Here is a 21393-nt window from a genome sequence, read left to right as displayed (position 1 = left end):
GAGGCTGATTTACACCGGAAATGTGTGTAGGAGAGGTGGTGAGCCTCCCAAACTGAGGGACAGTTCAACTTGTGATTAATTTAGCATAGACTGAATACGTGAGATGAGTTATAACAATTTAGAAAATATAAAGGACGTTTAAGATGGAAATCTGACATAAGCTTATTCGACAAAAAACAGGATAAGAGTATATGCTGTATAAATTATGCAAATTTGTCCGATTTTGGACTCCAATTGTAAGAATACAATTATGAAAATAAATTCGTCATGCGCTTAGGCAAAAATAGAAATGAACTCCAGCTCTGTTCAGATCTTAAATAACAAGTACATCAATTGTGATATCTACCTAAAAGGTGCCGGTCTGACTTGAAATGAAAGAATGTTGTATTTCTTGGAAGGGGTTGAACTTTTCCTCTCTGTGACGAGGAGGTCCGCCTCTGCTGCGCAAAATCCTGCAGAAAAAAACCCCCAACAAAACAAAGCGTCCCACAGTGGTTTAGGCCGCGCTGCTCGGGCCCGTCACTAGAGGTCGCTGTCTCCGCGCACCCTCTCGCTGTGTGCCTCCGCAGTGCTGCCTGTCGACGAGGAGTGCGTTTGATTGTTGCAGGGCTCAATGGCGGACAGAGTAGGAGAGTTGCGTTAGCACGGAGGACAATAACATCTCGACTACGTGAGCTCCTGGCGTGGCTCGGTCCGCCGCTTCGTGCCCGCGGATGCACCGGGTGAGACGACCCCTCTCTCGCGCTAACGTCGGTTAGGAAGTCGCCTTTTTCTGCCAATCTCGTTCCGCTCTTGAGTTCCCATCCCGGGCGGAGAAGTTCCACTGTTTGACGGCAGCTCACGGAGGGCAGCTAGCTTGCGAGCGAACCATGGGGGACTCCCTCGAATTGATAGGGAAGCGTATGCTCTTGCTCCTCGACGACGGCACGTCTGCGAATGGATCCGAGCCGGAGCAGGCTACCTGGCTCCGGGGGACGGTGCGGGCGGTGAGCGTTATCGGCCTGGCCGCCCCGGAGGTTAGCGAAGCGGAGGCGACAACAACAAGCGCTGCTGCAGGGCTGACGGTCAGTGTTTACATACAAACGACGCCGCACTTCATGGCGAAACACTCGCTAATAAATATCCAAACTGCGTGTTAGCCATTAAGTATGTTTTTCCCGCCGCATTAAGCTCCATTTTCACCGCCACTGTCGGTAGGTGTCGGCTGGTAACGTTAGCTCGCACATATATCAGCTAGCTACAAGTCGCAGGCAGCGAGGCGCAGCTAAACTCGAGGCCGGGGATTTTGTGGCCTTGGCTTTGTTAGCTCTTTGGCGTTTTGACGAATGGCATTCCGCTCCAGCCACACGAATCTTCGCCCCGTAGCGATAAATGCTAAAGTCCACACATGTTAGAGGGAATTTAACCATCGCAACATTGTGATAGATTTGTGGGAAGCAGCAGCGAAGATCAGCGTTAGCTTGTCAGTCGAGTTAAAGGCCGCACACGTTCATATGAAGGTAAACTAGGAATTTGTTCGACTTAACTTTCTGGTCCAGATCTTTAGATGTTCAGACTAAATCTAAACTTTCCAATTCAACACAAACTTTAATTAATTAAACATTTTAACCTCATTCAAGCTTTGTGTAGTTTGGTGTGCAGTGAGATTTTGCCTAAAATGGGGCGGTGGGTGACCTATATAAAAGCTGTCACTGACTAGCTAAAATGCAGGTTACTAGATTAATAAAAATATAACACGCATACTAGATTTATACATGACTTAAATTAATAATATTACATATTTTAAATGCAACTACAATAGAACATTCTCTGATGGTCCTGTGACCCTTTGCAGAAAAAAAAACACTTTGTTAAAATCAAGCAAAACTATCCAACTTCAAAAGCAGGAAGGTGCACATCTGACTTTCGTAGACCAGGACTGGTTCTCTGTTTAGCCTTGAACAAAATGGATATTTGTTGATGATCCGTCAGTGATATAAACAATAATGGGGCAGAGGATTGAACATGTCTTTTATGTTGGACAAATTGGTTCTTGTGTCCTGCTGACATTTTGAATCCTGACAAGGGTACAGTCATACCGAGGTCCTTGATTCTAAGATGTGAAGGTACAGTTACAAATGGAGTCAAAGACAAGTGCTCTCCCATGTTTGTCTTCTACTCTCAAAACAATTTTCATAATCACAAACAAAACAACACAAAGACATGTAAGACTCTTAAGTTTCTTTTTCTGTTTTTACGTCGCATATAGAGTCATCATGACTCATTCCAGGTTTGGATGAACAAAATGAATATGGATTATATGTCTACATTTTCCTCCCCTTTTCCCACCACTCTCCTGAATGTGACCAGTGGAATCTGTTGGGTAAAACCCTCATAAGTAGTGAATGTCTTGATTTTTAAAGACGTCTCATTGGGAGTGTAGATTTAGTGGTTTATTAAGAGAATGGTAAATGATTGGGAGGAAAAATCTGTGTACATGTTGCTCATGACAACAAATGTGTATGTAATACTTTGGCCAATCAGCCTTGATGGAGGTGTGCTCTCTCCGAGTGCCCTTCTGGTTTACCATGTTTATTTCCATCTTCTGGCACACCGATACAATAGTTGTAGTATGAATAACTATTCCAAAGAAATATGTTAATTATCGCTATTACTTAAGACCCAGTTTGTTTATGCCCCAGTTAGTTAGTTTGTTTATTTTTGCAGCAGGATTATGTAAAAACTACTGAACAGATTTCCACGAAGATTCTAGAAATGTTATTGTTTTCACTTTAGTTAATGTTGCATTTTTTGACATTTTGACCAAATTCTAAAGGAATAATTGATGTATCTTGATGAAGGTGTTTATATATAATGGAGTGTGCATATATATACACATTATTCTCTCTCTGACTCACTCCACATCTCCTTTTCCCTTTCCTTTTGAATCTAGGCAGGTGGGTAATTGGCTAGTTAGTTACATCAGTTGTGTTAATCAATAACATTCCATGAAATGTTCCACCCTGACTCGACCCTGATTTGCCCAGAAGCAGCGACCGGGGGAGTCAGGCACGCTGATAGCAGCCCGGTCTGTTTCTCACAGCTTGTCTCACATTCACATTGAACAGCTGCCGTCAAAGTCCTCTGAAGTGTCTGTGGTGTTTTACTTCACTGAACTCGACAAAGTGATACAATCAATTTTACATCATAAACAAGTGGGAGGTGTCATGGTGTCTTCAGATTGTGTGAGAAAGTCAGTCGTACAAATGTCACACTGTGTATGAGAGGAGGAAGGAAGTGAAGTTTACCATGTGCATTTCATTGTATTTGGAAACATTGGCGAATTAGTTTTATTGTTCAGTCTGCTCATAAATTGGTAATTGGTGCAGTTTTATTGTTTGTTTTTTGTCACAGAAAAGGTTATAAATATGAAAAGCATCTTCCATAAGGAGACAGGGTTATAGAAATTGTTGTAGATTCTTACAGAATGTGTGCACATTGTAGAGTTTATAGTGTAACTGGTATTCATGCCCACTGGATAAATGATTATGAAAAAATGTTATTATAAAAGACAAAGATACCTCCAACTGAGACATTCCATTCATGATTACATAGAACTTCTCTAGTGTAGGCATACGGTATATTATCATAATAAATAATACATTTACTATGGCAGTTTACATATCTTTTTATTGCCCCAAGTCAGCAACAAAGTTATTCTTGTGTTTGATGCCATGATTTGAATGTTGGCTTTTTTAAATGTCTCTGTCGGCCATTTTCGGCTATTTAATCATCAACCTTTACTTTAAACAAAAACATCAAGATAATTAATGATTGACAGGTACTCCTTCCTTGTAATCCTACCAGCGGGCCTGTTAATGTGTGTTTGTCTGTCACATCTAGCTCTTATAAAGATGAAGTGTTTTTTATTGAACTTTTTATTTGCAGGACCACTCTGAAGTTTGATTTGTAATAAATTTGCAAAAGGATAAGTTGTTTGATTGTATTGTACTAGTAACATGTATAAACTTACAATAGATGAAGACAGAGTGCTTCATACTGTTAGAAGCAGCATTGGCATGAAAGTTTACATAGTACATTTAAATGTACATAATGAAATATTTGGATACTTTTTTTCTATTGTCATTTAAAAAAAGTGAACACTATTGGCGTGAAACAAGTATTATCATGGTTATGAAACCCCGTCTCAGAGGAGGCTGCCGCGACACACAAGCAATACTTTGATAGTTGACCTGTCCAAATACATTAATTCTCTTTTTCCAAAAAAGATAATGCTGAACATATTTCCACCTTGTACTACATTTTGAAATGATTTTATTTGCTAGAGTTACTTGAATGTGAACTCCAGTACAGCAGTTGTCTATAAAAGTCCTTATGTTTACGCTCTGTTCTCTCTGTGTTTCTGACTAGGTATTTGTGGAGTTTGAGAATGCTTCACAGCGGTGTTCCTGGGTGCAGGTGTATGATGAAGGGGTGAAAGGTCTGTTGGTAGAAGACTCTATCGTTTGGGCCAATCGGAGTGATGGCACCGGGACTACTGGAGCCCCAGCATCATCCACTGCCTGGCCTGCTCTGGTGAGTAAACTGTTGGACAGTGGATGGGGGCAAGAATGTCTGCTTTATACACAAAAGTGTGTACCACTTGTTGAAGTGGGACGTCAGAACAAGACCAACCACTGCTGTCAGAAAAAAGCTATTTTTTTCACTCCCCTGAACTTGCTGATCGAGGCCAGTCGAAGGCAACTGTACATCCCCCTGACAAAAAAATAAATAAATCAAGGCCTGTGAAACAGGTTAGATATGTAACGTGAACATACAGCCATAAAAAACGGCATATACAATCTGATATTTTAATGCGGTCTGGATCATATTTATATTTGGGGGAAACATCTAAAGAACTGCTGATGTGACTGTGAATTGAATACACAAGTTAGAATTTCCAGGTCATTGAGATTTGTTTCAAAATGAAATTTTCCCACTCAGTCTATGCCAGACTCCGATGTTGGTGAAAGACACCTTTCACTTCTCAGGCCTTCCAACCGAGACTGGGCTCACAATGGTTCACTTTATGTTTAAAGTCAGTTATATTGGTATTGTGAGCAGAAGTAAAAGATTACTGAATTCAAAACAGATATGAAGTGTTAGACCTGAATATCACTTTAAGCGATTATTTTGACAGATATTGCGCTTGTGTTTCTGAGGGAGAAATTTTGTTAGAATTTCTGAATAAAATTTTTGCTGGAATTCAGCCCTGTTTAGTATTTTTGTTCATGCTCAGAGAATTAAATGGTGTTGTCTTTTTCCTCAGGTCTTCCGCTCACTCGTGGATAGAGTGGGTTTAGGTTCGTTGGTTCCTGTGGAGTATTTTGGAAACAAGACTTTTGAGTTCCTCCCTGATAACAAAACTATCCAGAGGTTTGAGGTGTGTACGTTTCTCATAGTATTTGTTTGAACTTTTAGTAGTTTTAAACCAGCTAGTTGAATCACAAAAAAATTATTGAAACATAGTTTTTTATTAGTCAAATAATATTTATACTGAACATTTGATATAACTCTTGACATGATAAAACTGTCATGGAAAATCAATTAAATATTATCGGCAGTATCTGTTAGTTCTCTCATGCTATACTCTAGTGTGAAGTTTTTGTTCCAGATTATTGCTGTGTAGTGAGCACTAAGTCAGGACAGTGTGTACTGTGTCCTTGTACAGGTTGATAAAGACATAAGACACCCATTACTGTTGGAGCAGCCCTCGCTGCAGGCTGCCATCTCCAGCTGGCGCACTGACTTTGAACTGCAGGAGATCTTCAGGAAGGGTAAGACGCCACATTCAACCAGTGTTTGTTGTTTTCTTTTTCTACCTTTGTGCCTCTCTTCAGTGTCTTGTCTTAAGGGGACAGAAAAATACTCAGGGGTAAACAGAGTTGCAGCCAAATACAGTACAATTGAAGTAACTGGTGATCGATTCTTCAAACATAAAAAAAAAAGAAAAACAGGAATAAACATTATGTGCCTCCACACTGTTCCTGTGGTATCATCCAAGTGTCCTTAAGCCCCTACATTCAAATCCACTCGAAGCTGCATTATTTACAATTTTTTTTACCTAAATGTCCTCTGATATCCTCCTCTGGAGCCGCGTTCACACGCACCCACCGGAAACACCGCACACACTGCAGACAAACTCTCGCCCAAGGGCACGCGTTAGCATCGCTACTTCTGGTCTGGACTTTTAGGCTTAAAACACAGTGTAAATGACACAGGTTCTGATCTTAAATAACAAATATTTATCCATTTTGAGTATTATAACTCTTTAAACTAATTTAAATCTTGACAGCCCATTTTAAATAAGGGAAATTGTCTAAATAAACATCCTTTCCAGGTTACAAATTTCTCACTTATCCATATCTGAAACATGTGACATGGTTGCACATCCAAAAGCAGCCTGTTGCAGTAGGTGTCACAGTGGGTAGACATAATGCTGCTAAGCTATTGGTGGTAATGCTTCACTCTTTGAGCAAAACTAATCACCCCTAATTAAAATATCATCTAATGTACCATCTGTTCTACATCCCCTGCATCTGTTTTGATTAGGTTTGAATGTAACTTGTTCCTTTGTCGCTGTTGCTCAGGTTCATACACTATTCAAGGACGCAGGGTTCTTGTGTACCAGCCAGAGTTTGAGGAGTGCTGGGCCTCAGGACTGGTCTCACAGCACGACCCTATTTCACACATTATGGAGATTACCTTGGATAAGGTAAAGGACTCGTATGTTTTGAGTGAGCACATTTTGGTTACGGTGTGAGAGGATGCCACTAAAATCAAACCTATTTTGCCATAGGGAAAAGAGAATCAAATTGTAGATCCTCGTGTGATCCATGTCATGATGGCAGAGGGGGAGGTAAGTTTGTCATATTATAAATCAGACTATACTGTTTACACTCTCCTCTATATTTTGTTTAAATTGTTTGTATTTTTTGCTTAAATTGTTTTAAAATGTATTTATAGAATTTCTTCCTAAAATGTTCTTCCTTTTTTAGCTTGGTAAGAATGGTCGGCGAAGGAAGGACAGTGAAACAATAAAGGGTGATAGTGGACGTAGACGTAGGACTCCCTCCGAAGGTGAGGATGACCTAAACTTGAAACGTTTTAAAGGAGCTGGAGACGCGGGAGCTAACGCACAAAACTGTGTCGATTCAAACAAAAACCCCGCGGAAGGGATGGGGATCTGGGTTGGAGACTCCGGTGAAAGAGTCAGCAGCACAACCAAAAACGGGAGCTCTACAGATGGAACCTTCGCTCAGGGCAGGGTGTCATCCCCCAATACAATTTCCTCACCCGAGATGGACCAATCAAATGCTACCCCTCCTCGATATCCAGCCCACGTCAAAGAAAACGGCCGCTCACTCACCACACAAGTGGTAGCAGACTCCACCACCCCGGTTTCCCACACTCCCACCCCTCCCCCCCTCAAACCAGCCCCCTCTCCCTTCTCCACCACATCTTTCCCTTCATTAGGTCAGATGCCAAGCCTGGTCCCTGGTGCTCCTGCCCCCAAGGCCTCCCCATCCCCCCAGCCAGACCGAGAGGAGGCTTCCCAGTCGCCCTTTTCCAAAACGGCTGCTCTTGTTTCCCCGGGCCCTGTCACGATTTCTTGGTCACATGACAGTGGCCCTAGTGTGGCCCTTTCTGCCGCTGTTGGTTTTAGTTCTAAAGCTCCCGCCTGGGGAAGCCAGACTGAGGTAAGACAATCAGTGATCAGTACTGTCAGCACCATTATTTGATGTTCATCATCGTCTTGTTTCTGTAATCAATATAAATTAACTCAACCATATTGTTTTGTTTCTTAGGGGTCGAAAACTGCCTTGGGTTTTCGATTGCCCCAGGCTGCTCCAGCTGCTCCTTTATTTGGAGATGCTACCTCTCAGACCAATGGAGCTCCGACCCCTACCACAACCTCCCAGGACACTTCCAGACCTTTTGGTTTTGGCTTTGGTGGTGCAAAGAATGAGACTCAAACCCAGCAAGACCAAAACTTGTTTTTCCAGTGCATGACCCAGAATACTGGCCCTGGCCCAAGCCTAACTGCTGGTCAGACCCAATCCAAGGACACCAATTACTTCACCACAGTGTCGGAGAGCCTGAGTAAAGAGCCCCCAAGCCTTTTCAAGCCTGCAACCTCCACCGAAGGGCTGAAAAAGCCCAACCAGCCCAAAGTGCCTGAGACCCATCCAACAGGAAATGGTGTACTCAACAAACCGTCATCAGGTGGCTCTTCAGGAGGAAGAGGCTCTAGTATAAGTATTGGTGGTCAGACGGCAGCCCCTGGAGCCCAAAGTGCTTCTAAGAAGAGCAGTAATAATGGAACTTCCATGGGGGGTTTAGGCATGCAATCCAGTTTTACTTCTTCAGATAGCCACCAGAACCTTTTTCTGCAAGCCTCCAAAGAGCCCACTAATCCATTCCTGGCATATGGGGACAAAACCTCCCACATACCGTTTGCTGGACTCAGTGGGGCTGAGCCACAGACCCTGGGTCCTACCTCGGACAGCAAGCCGAACTTGTTCACTATGGCAGAGCCACCTAAGGGGATTCTGTCTTCCTCTTTCCAATCACTCTCGGCAGCTGCTTCACCCAGCTCTTCCTCCACTCAAGCGCCAGCCTCATCTCAGAAGTCACAGAGTGAAGGGGCTTTGACCAAGGAGGAGCAAGAGGCTGCGGAGATGCCATCATCCACCTCAGGCTGCCGCATGTTTGGAAGCATCCCTGGTGGAATGGAAGAAGAGCCTGTGTCCTTTGACCAGAGCCAGTCCCAGAAGTTTACCCTGGAGGAAAGAGGCCAAGCATCCAAACGTGACTCTGACTCCAGCAGCAACAGTGACCTGTCAGACCTGAGTGAGAATGAGGAGGGCCCAGAGAAAGGCCAAGTCCCACCACTCCCCATTAAGGATGGTGCCATGTTGCAGAAAACTAAAGTCCAGGGGGCTTCTAAGGGCCGTCCACGTAACAAGCCGTTCAAAGGTAAGACTTGTCCACTCTTGAGTATGTTTGTAATCCTTTGGTACAAACTGAGCATCTGAACTAACACTAAGTTGTGTCCTTCAGTGGGCCAGTCTGTGTTAAAAGACCAGAGCAAGGTGCGTCGTCTGAAGCAGTCTGGTGAGTCCTTTCTCCAGGATGGTTCCTGCATCAATGTAGCCCCTCACTTGCACAAATGCCGTGAGTGCCGCCTGGAGCGTTACCGTAAATATCGGAATACGGATGAAGATAGCGATGATGATGATGACCCAAATGTAGCCTGTCGTTTCTTCCACTTCAGAAGGTGTGTAGTTTTTTCGAGACACTGAGGAATAGACGATGTTATAATTTCCCCCAAAATCTTTTGTTTACTGAATCAACTTTTCTTTTTTAAATCTGTGACCAGGTTGGCTTTCACTCGTAAAGGTGTGCTGCGCGTGGAAGGCTTTCTGAGCCCTCAGCAGAGTGATTCCATGGCTATGAGTTTGTGGCTACCTGCACCAGCTGTTCAAGAGGGGCTGGACCTTGATACATCCAAGTACATCCTGGCCAATGTGGGAGATCAGTTCTGTCAGTTGGTCATGTCTGAGAAGGAGGCCATGATGATGGTGGAACCTCACCGTAAGTATATAGGCATCTGCTCTTTTTCTTCACATTCAATCTCTTCATCTTAACACTCGACCTTTCAGATCGGTTTATATAATTGTTTTTTTATTCCTGTCCTTCAGAGAAAGTGGCATGGAAACGTGCTGTGCGAGGCGTCAGAGAAATGTGTGATGTGTGTGAGACCACCCTCTTTAACATCCACTGGGTGTGCCGCAAGTGTGGCTTTGGAGTTTGTCTGGACTGCTATCGGCTCCGCAGGAACAGGCCAAGGGAGGGTGAGTTAAAACAGTGACATTTAGAGATCTTTATCCAGTTCACTACATTATTCCAGTGTTAAATGAACATGTTTCATTTAATTCGTTTTTTTAGTACAACAATAGGACAGTGTTGACCTGGCCCGGATCAAGAAGTAGGCAGGCAAATTTCTACTCTGCACACCCGATTGGTCCACTTTATTCTGTGTCATTTGAATCTGCCAATCACGTTGTGATTTATTCGCCCCTTCAGAATATCCTGATTTCTGAATTGAACATAGGGCTGTGTAAAAAAACAAACAATTCTCTGATTTAAATCGATCTTCATTCGATAAAATCATTCGATAAAATCGATCACATTCAGGTCGCCAGGGGGAAAATAGGTTTTTGTTTTTGGTGCTGCCTTCAGGGGCTGTCAAAAAAACTAAACAGTACACAGAGGACAACAAAGCCAAAGTCTCCAGGATTTCCCCGTTTGTCCATTTTCAAAAGCAAACCGGGCTGTTTTTTTTAAACATTATTTCCAGCTGGATCATAATAATCTTCAGTGTTGTATTTGTCAATTCACAGCTTCCTTACTGGAACTCATCATCTGCATTTGTGCTTCTTACGCAGGCGTAAAAAACTTCGGTGGCGCAAGTCTATGCGTGGTATCATATTTATTTTTTCTCCTTTTTAGATGTGGATGAAGTTTCAGAGGACGAGGTTTTCTCTTGGTTGAAATGTGCTAAAGGTCAACCTCATGAGCCACAGAACCTCATGCCTACGCAGATTATACCTGGGACAGGTAACATTTACTTTATGAAAGAATCATAAATTCAGAACATCAAGTATTTAATATGATCTTGTACAATAAGAGCTGCAATGATTGATTTAATTGTCTGTCTCTTTTAGCTCTATACAACATAGGGGACATGGTGCATTCAGCAAGAGGCAAGTGGGGTATTAAGGCCAATTGTCCATGTACCAGTCGACACACCAAGCCTCTTGTGCGCCCTTTTGCTCCCAATGGCATTTCACAGGTACTGTCTTTTTAAATTCAAAAGTTTTTATATCTCCATGAAGAAGGCTTTAACATTTAGTTGTGTTTGTCTCTGCAGTCTACAACGAGTGGTGGCGGTGGTGGCGGCAGCCTTATAGCTGCAGCTTCTGGTATTGGCACCACTCCAAAATCAGAGGGAGAAGCGTCAGCCATCAAAACAGAACCTACACAAACAGCAGCACCATCAGACAGTGGGGGTGGGGAAAGTGTGGGCAGTACTAGTAACTCCACCAGTGGTACATCCTCCCCCTGTAACCTCGCCCAGTCCTCTGCCAAGGAGTCGCGCTCATTGGGAGAGGGCAACAGCTCTGCTCTGCACTGGCTGGCAGACTTGGCCACACAAAAAGCCAAGGATGACTCCAAGGGTAAGTGGGAAAGAGGTAATAAAGGGTCAGTGTAATCTGAGCACCTAAAAAAAAATCCAAATCTTTATTAAAGTTGAGGTTGCATTTTCTTCCAGATTCTGGTTCACTTCGGGCCATGATGAGTCGAGACAGCCGGCCTCCCTTTGGTCTGGACTCCCTCAGTGCCCTGTCAAAGCCATCTGCTTCTAGCCCTAAGCTATTTAACAGCCTGTTACTGGGCTCAAGCATGGCCCAGTCCAAACCTGAGGGGTCCAGTCTACGGGATCTGCTCAACTCTGGACCAGGAAAACTCCCCCAGGGTCCTGGAGAGAGTGGCGTACCATTCCCCTCCGTCTTTAGCACAGCAGGCGTAAGTATAAACCTTTATTATTCTGTGTAGTCTTTAACCCCTAACCATATTTATGTTTATCTCATATTTTTGCTCTATTATATTTAGTTTTAATTAAATGTCTAGATTTACTGGGAAATTTCTCGTTCCTAATGCTGTAGTCCTTTTCAAGCCACTTTATAATGTATTTCAGAACTGTATAAGTAGAGTTATTATTATTTATTATAATATCACACCTGTGGAAAAACAGGAGCAGATAATTGAAGTTATAATTGAACAGATTATAATTTGTGTTACTGCCATCGACTGGGGTTGTAATTAACCAAATCGTTTAATTTGAAAATGCCAGGATGGAAAAGAGGAAAAATATTGCTACCTTTACTTTATATTACTCAAGTGTAAATACAAGTACACAACTGAGTAACAAAAGCCCCTCTTGTGTCTCTTAGAGTGATAAGCTGAAGAGCAGCCTCCCGAACTTCCTCGATCACATCATTGCCTCGGTTGTAGAGACCAAGAAAGCAGAAGGCCGTCGCACTGGGGCCTCTGAAGGTGGCGAGCTTTCTGCTTTGGGGGGCCGCAAAGATGGTGTAATGGGACTTAGTGTTTTAGAACCACATACCTCGCACTCCTGGCTCTGCGATGGACGACTCCTCTGCCTACAAGATCCCAGCAATGGCAACAACTGGAAGATCTTCAGAGAGTGCTGGAAGCAGGGACAAGTAAGAATCACACGATAAGGATGATGGTTGGCTGTTGGAAAAACCTTGGTTGAAACTTACCTGTGTTGATTTGTGTTGCTCTGTCTGCTGTCTAAACTCTTCACCTATGTGTCCAGCCTGTGTTGGTGTCAGGGATACATAAACGTCTGAAATCTAATTTGTGGCGACCTGAAGCCTTCAGTGAGGAGTTTGGAGACCAGGATGTAGACTTGGTCAACTGTAGAAATTGTGCCATCATCTCTGATGTGAAAGTGCGAGACTTCTGGGATGGTTTCCAGGTCATCAAAAGTGAGTCCCCAATATATTTTAGCAAATTTCTGCCTGTGACTGTTATTTTAATGCCCATTTCTCTCTGATGTCAGTCATGTAACTAATGTGTTTGGGGTTTTTTTTGCGAATGTAGAAAGACTGCAAGATAATGACGGCCAACCCATGGTGTTGAAGTTAAAGGACTGGCCTCCAGGTGAAGACTTCAGGGACATGATGCCCACAAGGTTAGGCACCCAGAAATATGTTGTTCATATAATATGTCATCATCCCCAGAAGGTAGGGCTGGGCGATAAAACGCTAAAGATAATTATTGCAAAATAACTTTTCCTCGATAGAAATATAAGACTTGGTCGATAGAACTCGTTCCATCCTTTTTTTTGACAGACAACACGAACAGCCAATAATAATGAGAATAGCGCCACATGGAATCAATCATATGGCTGGAATAGAGTTACAACCACGTTAGGTTAGGTTGACGCACAGAGCGTAGGAGTAGCAGCCGGCAGCAGCACACCTGCTAATGTTTGGGCTACTGCCGCCGTGCACACCAGAACGTCAGGAGTAGGAGCGAGATAAAAGGGAAAATGACAGGAAATGAAGCAGAGTAGCGTGCACTGCAAATTGTGTCAAAAGCATGTTCCCACAAAGACGGGTAATACCGCTAATCTTGTTTACCATGATGTGATACGATTTTTTTCCATATCATCCAGCCCTACCAGATGGATTTATTTACAAATGTGCAACATAATAATTATATAGAATAATGTGTATTATTTTAGGTTATAAATGGAATGGATGGTACATGCACAACGTAGACAATAAAGTAGGATATGGAATTTGTCATTTTTCATGTGCCATTTTTGTAGGATCCTGGTGATTTGATGACTTGTCTCTTTTGGTTCCTTCACTTGCATGGTTGCATAATCTTTTTGTTTTTTAATCTTCCACAAAAATGTTTTTGTGTGCATTATCTTAAACATTCCTCATAGACATTACAACTGAGTTTAGCTTCAGGATTCTTTGAACTTATTTGCAAAACACGTTTGTGAATTCTACTTCAATCAAGCCCCTATTTACTAATCACAGTTTGTTTCATAGGGCTTAATTGTAAGGTAATTTATTTGATGTATTCCTCATACTTTCCCCAGGTTCGATGATCTGATGGATAACCTCCCCTTGCCTGAGTACACAAAGAGAGATGGTCGTCTAAACCTTGCTGCCCGTCTGCCCAACTTTTTTGTGCGTCCTGACCTCGGGCCTAAGATGTACAATGCCTATGGTAAGAAGCTTAGCTGAATTTTTCATCCAGTGTCAGCGCACCTCGATGTCTCATCTCTTTCTCCCCTTCCCTCCATTGTATACTCTATTTGTCTTCATCTTCTCTCTCTCTCTCACTGCCTTGCCTTCCCCCAGGCTTAATCTCCAGTGAAGACAGAAAGGTGGGAACCACTAACCTTCATCTGGATGTATCTGATGCTGTCAACGTCATGGTGTATGTTGGCATCCCTCAAGTCGATGCAGACCAGGAGCAAGGTCAGTAAACACAACCTCTCTTTCTCTTCCTCTCTCTTCCTCTCTGACACATATACATTCATTGAAATCATTAAATGTGATCAAAAACACTACTTGCATCCTGAGATTAATTTCTAATACCAAACACATTCTGTATAATATACTAGAATATAAAAGAAAAACAAATTTCAAGCATTGGATCACACTCACTCAACCTTCGTCTATCTCATCTCTCCCAAACAATCATGCAGAACATTATCAGAGCTGTTTTCCATCATGCTTGTACTGTTTTAGTTGCTCCAGGCTTGATTGGCTTGGATAGGACCCTGAGTACACCCTCCAGTGGGTCTCACTCATTTACATTGTGGCAAAATTTCTCATTCACAGAGGCAGATCTGTCTGGACACAAAGGTCTGTAGACTTTCAATTGTATCACTTCAGCAGCATGCCCTTCTTCTTGACTAACTCCCCATCTAATCTCCTCCACCCTATCCTTGTGTTACTATCTGTACAGTAGGGGCCAAAGCACTGGGACCCATCTGTTAGTTACTATTGTGGCTTTTTTTATTCATCCCATCCTCTATTTCTATTTAAATACAACCTTTGTTTACACCTAAGTTGCCATTGGAACTTCTATTGTTTGCCTTTGGCAATCCACTCTTTCTTTTTCTTAATTCATTTCAGGGATGGAGTAAAATGTGTGTAGCTGTCAGGTTCAGTTAGTGCAGTAATGTGAATTCTTTGAATCAACATAGATCCCACAGGATCTCATAGTTACAGCAGTATCTTCAGTTCCTGCCAGCTTTGGGTCATCTGTGCTCTTGTCCCAGCACTGTGGGTGAAGAATTTTTAACGAAGGGCATTTAGAATTGGCATCTGCATTTCCTTGCAGGCTTCCCCTCACCCATTACAGTAACATGGAGTCTGACCATAGGCATCCTGTTGTTGTACACCCCCCCCCTTCTTCTTTTGTAATGAATATGTTCTCATTCAACTTTGCCGTAGTTTAGAGCAGTACAAACATCACAAACAGCAATAGCTCAATCCAACCACCTCCCACAAAGTGTAACTGCAGGAGAAAGAATTGTAACAATAATAATTAGGAGTGAAATAAAAACACTCAATAGAAATAAATAATTTAGATGGATAACAGTCTTCTGTGTTGGCAGCACCTTATGCTGGCAGAGGATTTAGGCACGTGAGCCCCACGCTTGGGCATGAGCATAAAGTTCTACTCATACATTACAAAAATGTATCAATGATTTAAATACCCACTACTAATTATGAGGATAACATAAGTGAAGAAGCATTTTTTTTTTTTAACCATTCCCTGTTCAACTAAGGGCCAGGGAATTTACACACATTAAAGGGATAGTTCACCTAAAAATTTAAATTCTCTCATTATCTACTCACTACTATGCGCATGAGTGGTGGGTGAAGTGTTTGAGTCCACAAAACACTTTTGGAGTTTCAGGGGTGTTGCGGCCAAATCCAATAAAATTGAAGTAAATGGCGACCGATTCTTCAAACGTAAAGAAACAACATAAATGCCTCCATACTGCTCCTCTGGTATCCTCCTCTGGAGCTGCGTTCACAGCGGGCATTCAGGCTAAAAACATGTTGTAAATGACCTTGTTTTGAGTCAAATTTTAATGTCGTCTTTATAATGACGTTGCCAGTATACACACACTGACTACGTTAACATGGACACCAATTTTCAGATATTAACCCCATAAGAAAATAACGTCCTATTGGAGAATTCACAGCATTTTGTGACATTGACAGAAGAACATTTTATGTAATGATGCACTGGACATTATGATACGAGTCATAACCAGGCTGTGCTCTGTAACATATAAGAAGGAATATGAATGGAATATTCTATTAGCAACTTATGTAAACGTCATAATTGAAATAATTTCTGAATTATAATTCTGAATAAGGTCAATAGTGGGAATATTGCTGTCCATGTAAACATAGTCACTGTTAACCTCTGGTATCTCTTTGCACATACACAACGATAGTGAAGAGAATCACTGAGAATAAATCACCTTTGGCTGCTGAAAGACACAGGTTACTGAAAGTACATACATATGTCATTAATGTGTGTGCATCCACTCACCCTCTTTCTGAAAAACTTTTATTTCAGTAAGTAGTTAGTACTCCTTCACTCAGTAGTGTTACAGTAGCTCCTCTGTTTGATCAACCTTAGGCTGTGGATGTGATTGTTGTGTCAGTAAATGTAATTGTGTAGTCTGTAAATTGTTCTTTTCTTTGCACTAGTGGTTCTCAACTGGTCCAGCCACAGGATCCATATATTAATCACAACCCTAACACCATTTAAAATTTTAACTTTTTCAAAATGTATAGCTCTATAGAAACATCAGTCTGCCAATGTTCATAACCACTAATTTCCCTGTTGGAAAGATATGTAAATTTCGTCTAAAACTAAGAAAACAGTTGCAGTATAGCCCAATGTATTTTGGATCATGGGTTTGCCGAGTGTGACTAACCTCAGCAGTGCTGGCATCAGCAGCCGTCTTTCCTTGCAGGTTTGGCCACTTCCCTATGCTGAATGTGGTTACACATCCGCACAACGTTATTTAAATTTAATTTCATGCAGTCCACTTACAATGAACCTGCGGCCTGTTACAGAGTTGTGAGCCACCAGTTGAGAACTGCTGTTGCTCCAACAGTATAATCCATTTAGTCAGCCATGGAACTTAAATTAGGAGATGACAGTAGTTACTTTATCCTGAAACAGCATCGACACTGATGACGTGGAGCTCAAAAGCTACTTAATGAGGCGGCTGTAAAATCCTGTCATCAAAGAGACACGGTCAATGACCCTTTTGCTCCCCTTTATGTGTGCGTTGTTGTTTATGTTTTGTCCTCCAGAGGTCATGACCACCATCGAGGAGGGCGATGTGGATGAAATGACGAAGCGGAGGGTGTACGAGGTGAAAGAGAAACCTGGAGCGCTCTGGCACATCTACGCTGCCAAAGACGCTGAAAAGATCAGAGAACTGCTCCGAAAGGTCAGCAGCCACGTGTCTTTACGAACCAGCGTCTCATCTCTCAAGCTGCACCGTCACTGGCTGAACATGTGAAATATCTTAGCCTCAGACCCAGCATTCTTTAAAAACAGCATATGAACAGTGCATTACCTACGTCATCATGTCAACACATATCCATTACAATGCACAAACAGAAATCAGAGAGATCAGCTGCTTTCCATCAACCAAAATAGTTGTATGGATCACCTGCATAATGCCGTTGTTAATCTATATCTGTGTCAGGTGGGAGAGGAGCAGGGTCAAGAAAACCCTCCAGACCACGACCCCATTCACGACCAGAGCTGGTACCTGGACCAGGTCCTCCGCCGCAGACTCTATGAAGAATATGGTGTCCAGGGCTGGGCCATTGTACAGTTCTTAGGAGATGCTGTATTCATTCCTGCTGGAGCACCACACCAGGTCAGTTTCCATACAGAAACCATAACTTATAAATGCTTGATTCAAGGTCCATGGTCATGTTTTCTTCTCTTATCAACATATTTTACATTCTCTGCTCTTCCCTCCTAGGTGCACAACTTGTACAGCTGTATCAAGGTGGCTGAGGACTTTGTTTCTCCTGAGCATGTGAGGCACTGTTTCAGACTGACCCAGGAGTTCAGACACCTGTCCACTACTCATACAAACCACGAAGACAAGCTACAGGTCGGTCTGCTTTTTTCATATCGTTTCAGTGTCTCAAGCCATTTTCAGACACGACCTCCGGGGGAAATCCGGAGAATTGGCTATGGAGTTTACCCGTAGTCTGCCTTTCACACATGCATGACACAGCCAGAGGTTTTCTGCACAGACATGTTCACAACAGCATCAAATCCTCCACATTAGTCAGGCGAGAGGTGGAACAGCCGAGTGCAGCATACAGAGGCAGGAAGTGACGTATTAACCTGGCTGTGGAGATCATCTTTATAGCACCCTGAAACTCTCTTGACATCATCATCGGTGGTCACCTTATATAATCTGCTGGTTTCACGTGCAGGGATTACATAGAAGTTGGATCTAGTTCAACCAATATAGTTAATATCAAAATAACTTTGGCAAATTTTTATTTTTTAATCCCCTTAGATTAGAGTGTTGAGTGTTGAATCTATTCTTTTACCCAAGTTAATTTTCAAATCTTCCAGACAGCACATAGACGTGTCATTATAAAGTCTGATAAGCAGAGGCTGATTTCTCTGTACGATGTGTGCATCAAACACATGCATGCTGCTAACAGAAGGGTGCAAGAGAAACAGTGGGTGATGGGGACTAATATTGTTAGTACGCGACATTAAATGGAACTGCAAATTACAGAACAAAATAAACAACCAAACTATTTCCAGTATGCATACCTACGACTGACCTTAACTGTCATTAATAACAAGGTTCTTCTGAACGTAACATATAGTACCTTTAAATAAGAAAACGATTTTGTAGATAATAAGGTATTTAATGTTGTTGTATTAAGTCAAACACTGTATTGTGTTTACCTTCGTATTAAAAGATTGAAGTCAGTCCCCAGCCTGAGTGCGAGTTATCGTTGTTCTGAGGCAGGAGACTGTTTCCACGTCTGTCATCGTTTTAACAGACTTTTTCTGTCATTTTCCTCAGGTGAAGAACATCATCTATCACGCAGTGAAGGACGCTGTTGGGACTATGAAGGCCCATGAACCTAAACTAGCACGCCCTTAGTTCCTCTCACTTAACGCTGTCCCAAGACAACCACCCTCTGAAGACCACACCACTACACACGCGCGCGCACACACACACACACACACACACACACACACACACTAAACATTAAATACCTACATACACAAGCTACAGAGTACAGAGATAGAGTGTAGCGTTTTTTTGGGCAGTGAAGATTTGTTTTTGCGGAAAGAGAACATTTGATCTGGGGAGGGTTTAGACCGGGAGGGGTGAGTCAATGTTTCGATTAAGGAAGTCCTTTAACGCTGTTGCACAGTACGCTCAAACTTGTCTAGTTGTTTTCTTTTTTTCTGATTAACTTCGTATTTAAAGTCAGTGTGTTTGTTCTGTTGTTCTCATTGTATATCTATGATGTGAGAGTAAGGGAGGTTAAAGCTGACGTGCCTTTGGAGCAGAGGTTCAGCTACTATATAAGCGACTGACAAAATGTGAGTACTGGGCTAACTTTCCTATTTTGATGACGTCGATATTATTTTTCTTCAATAGGAGCAAGGTTAACCTGTTTTTGTAGATTTTTTTCGTTGTTGGAGTTTTTAAACAGCTGATTGCTTCTGCCCTCTGTGGCTGAAATGAATTTGGGAAGCAGCCAGTGAAGAGAAGCAGACCAAAGTTTTGTATTTTAGTTTTCTTATTTCAGTTTTAGAAAAAGAAGTCTTTTCTTTGTATACACCACAAGATAATGATCAGAAGGACTTCAGAGAGGGCAGTTTTTTCAAGTCATGGGTTTGGTCACTTGTCTTTGTCCCATGGACTGAATGAACGGAAGATTTTCAACACCATAGTTCAAAAATCCCAATTGCAGCTGAACAGAACTACTGGCCATTAACATCGTATCAATATATATTGATCTTAGCAGTCTGTTTGATTTTTCACAATAAAAGTTACAAAAATTACTGTTGGCTTCATGTGTATCTTTACTGACTAAACCTGTTTTCTTATGATACCAGGGCCGCTTATGACATGGAACAAGTATTAATGTGCCTGAATTAGGGCTTCGACTTTTATTTCTACTATCAATTAATCTGTTGATAATTTTCCGTTCACAGCCTGATGTCATGTCAGAATGCTTTTCAGGCCAGCGAATGTGACGTTGACTCAAAGATGAACTGATAACATTTTGGTGGTCAGAGGTCAAAAGGTCATGGTCACATGGCCTTGCGTTGTTTTGAACTCAATATATCAGGAAGGCCCAAAGGGAATTTCATCACATCTAGCACAAACATTCACTTAGACTCAAGGATGACTTGAATAGAATTTGGTGGCAAAAAGTCCCGGTCACTGTGACCTCACAAAGCAATTTTTTCCTTGTGAATGCAATATCTCCTAAACAACTTAAAGGGAATTCCTTCATATTTGGCACAAACATTCACTTGAGCTAGGATTTCATCTGGGTAGCCCAAGGTCAAAGGTCAAGCTCAATGTGGCCTCACAAAGTTAATTATGTTTTTCTTGAACATGATATTTTAGGACCATCTTGAGAGAATGTCTTCAAATTTGGTACAAACTTTCAGTTGAACTCAAAGATTCACAGATTACATTTTGGTGCCTGGAGGTCAAAGGTCACAATAACCAAGTTACTGTGTTTCCCTGACCTTTTTATATGAAAAAGTTATGGAGAAATATGTACACAGAAACGGCAACATTCATAGAATCACTTCCTCCTCTACAAACTGTCTTCAAACTAGTAAAAACAAATACTTGTCTGTTGCTGCATGCAATGCTTTATATCAAGCTGAATTGCAGAGCTTTTATTTTGAAAAGTTGTGATTTGAAGTCTGACTTGTGTCTGTTGCTTGACAGACCTGACATAGCTGACATGCAATGTATGAAAAATAATACCAGCTAAGTAAATTATTAAAATATGTATATGAGCCATTCAGTGAACACTAGTAAAGCAAATTAGGTTTTATTGTATGAAAAACACTGACTAAAATCTTCCTTGCAGATAAACCAGGAATGCTGAACTCAATGTGTTGTAGCTTCACTCTGCATCATAGATTGAATCTAAAAAGCTCTGCACACAAACAATAAACTGTGACAGTATATAGTAGAATTGTCTGAGGAGGGCTCACTAATGACTTGGAATAATTCTGAAGTAGCTCCAGAGTTTTAACACAGGCCAAGAAAACAGCCCATTCCACACAGACATGTTTGAAATTACACACATTTTACAAAAAACCCTTTGTGCAGATAAACCAGGTAGGATGAACACAAAGTAACCTAACTTCACTCAGCATCGGAGATTGAATATAAAAAGCTCTGCACACAAACAATAAAAAGTGACCGTATCAACTGTTTGAGGAGGACTCACTAATGATTCTGAAGTAGCAAGTCTTATGAAAAACACTTGATTATAAAATAGTTAGTGCAGGTGAACCAGGTAGGATGAGTGCTTCACTCGGCACAAGCCCAACCCATCACTGCAGTTTGATTAAAGCTGAATCTTCTCCTGAGGTCTTCTCCTGAGGTCTTCTCCTGCAGGGCTTACACTATGAAATATTTGGAAATGAAGCTGT

The 21393-nt window shown here is 41.9% G+C and overlaps 1 protein-coding gene across 4 annotated transcripts; it reads left to right on the top strand.

The window, feature by feature from the left end:
- Positions 1 to 521: 521 nt before the first annotated feature.
- kdm3b (lysine (K)-specific demethylase 3B) lies at positions 522 to 19771 on the top strand. 4 transcript variants are annotated; one of them, XM_034597741.1, is made up of 26 exons: positions 522 to 1064; positions 4411 to 4575; positions 5309 to 5422; positions 5711 to 5816; positions 6630 to 6754; positions 6839 to 6898; positions 7038 to 7739; positions 7848 to 9018; positions 9103 to 9319; positions 9422 to 9636; positions 9744 to 9896; positions 10555 to 10662; positions 10770 to 10897; positions 10976 to 11282; positions 11378 to 11631; positions 12060 to 12332; positions 12449 to 12620; positions 12736 to 12826; positions 13751 to 13881; positions 14016 to 14135; positions 14502 to 14525; positions 17013 to 17152; positions 17414 to 17590; positions 17699 to 17833; positions 18776 to 18910; positions 18947 to 19771. In XM_034597741.1, exons 1-25 carry the CDS (start codon positions 870 to 872, stop codon positions 18854 to 18856), a joined length of 5364 nt encoding a protein of 1787 aa, XP_034453632.1. In that variant the 5' UTR covers positions 522 to 869; the 3' UTR covers positions 18857 to 18910; positions 18947 to 19771. The 4 variants fall into 4 exon arrangements, with proteins under 4 accessions (XP_034453632.1, XP_034453633.1, XP_034453631.1 ...); XM_034597742.1 differs by having other exon boundaries at positions 18776 to 18920; positions 18953 to 19771; XM_034597740.1 differs by having other exon boundaries at positions 527 to 1064; positions 18941 to 19771.
- Positions 19772 to 21393: the final 1622 nt, after the last annotated feature.

The sequence above is a fragment of the Hippoglossus hippoglossus genome, chromosome 10, assembly GCF_009819705.1.
Source record: "Hippoglossus hippoglossus isolate fHipHip1 chromosome 10, fHipHip1.pri, whole genome shotgun sequence".
NCBI classification, from domain to species: domain Eukaryota; kingdom Metazoa; phylum Chordata; class Actinopteri; order Pleuronectiformes; family Pleuronectidae; genus Hippoglossus; species Hippoglossus hippoglossus.
The sequence above is the reverse complement of the archived record's forward strand: the minus strand, read 5'-3'. Positions and strand labels throughout refer to the sequence as shown.

Excerpts from the sequence above, each read along its gene's own strand:
- kdm3b (XM_034597741.1), top strand. The coding sequence starts at position 870 with ATGGGGGACTCCCTCGAATTGATAGGGAAGCGTATGCTCTTGCTCCTC. Across the intron at positions 10,663-10,769 it reads GCAGATTATACCTGGGACAG|CTCTATACAACATAGGGGAC; the intron begins GTAACATTTACT and ends TGTCTCTTTTAG. Across the intron at positions 12,621-12,735 it reads TGGTTTCCAGGTCATCAAAA|AAAGACTGCAAGATAATGAC; the intron begins GTGAGTCCCCAA and ends TTGCGAATGTAG.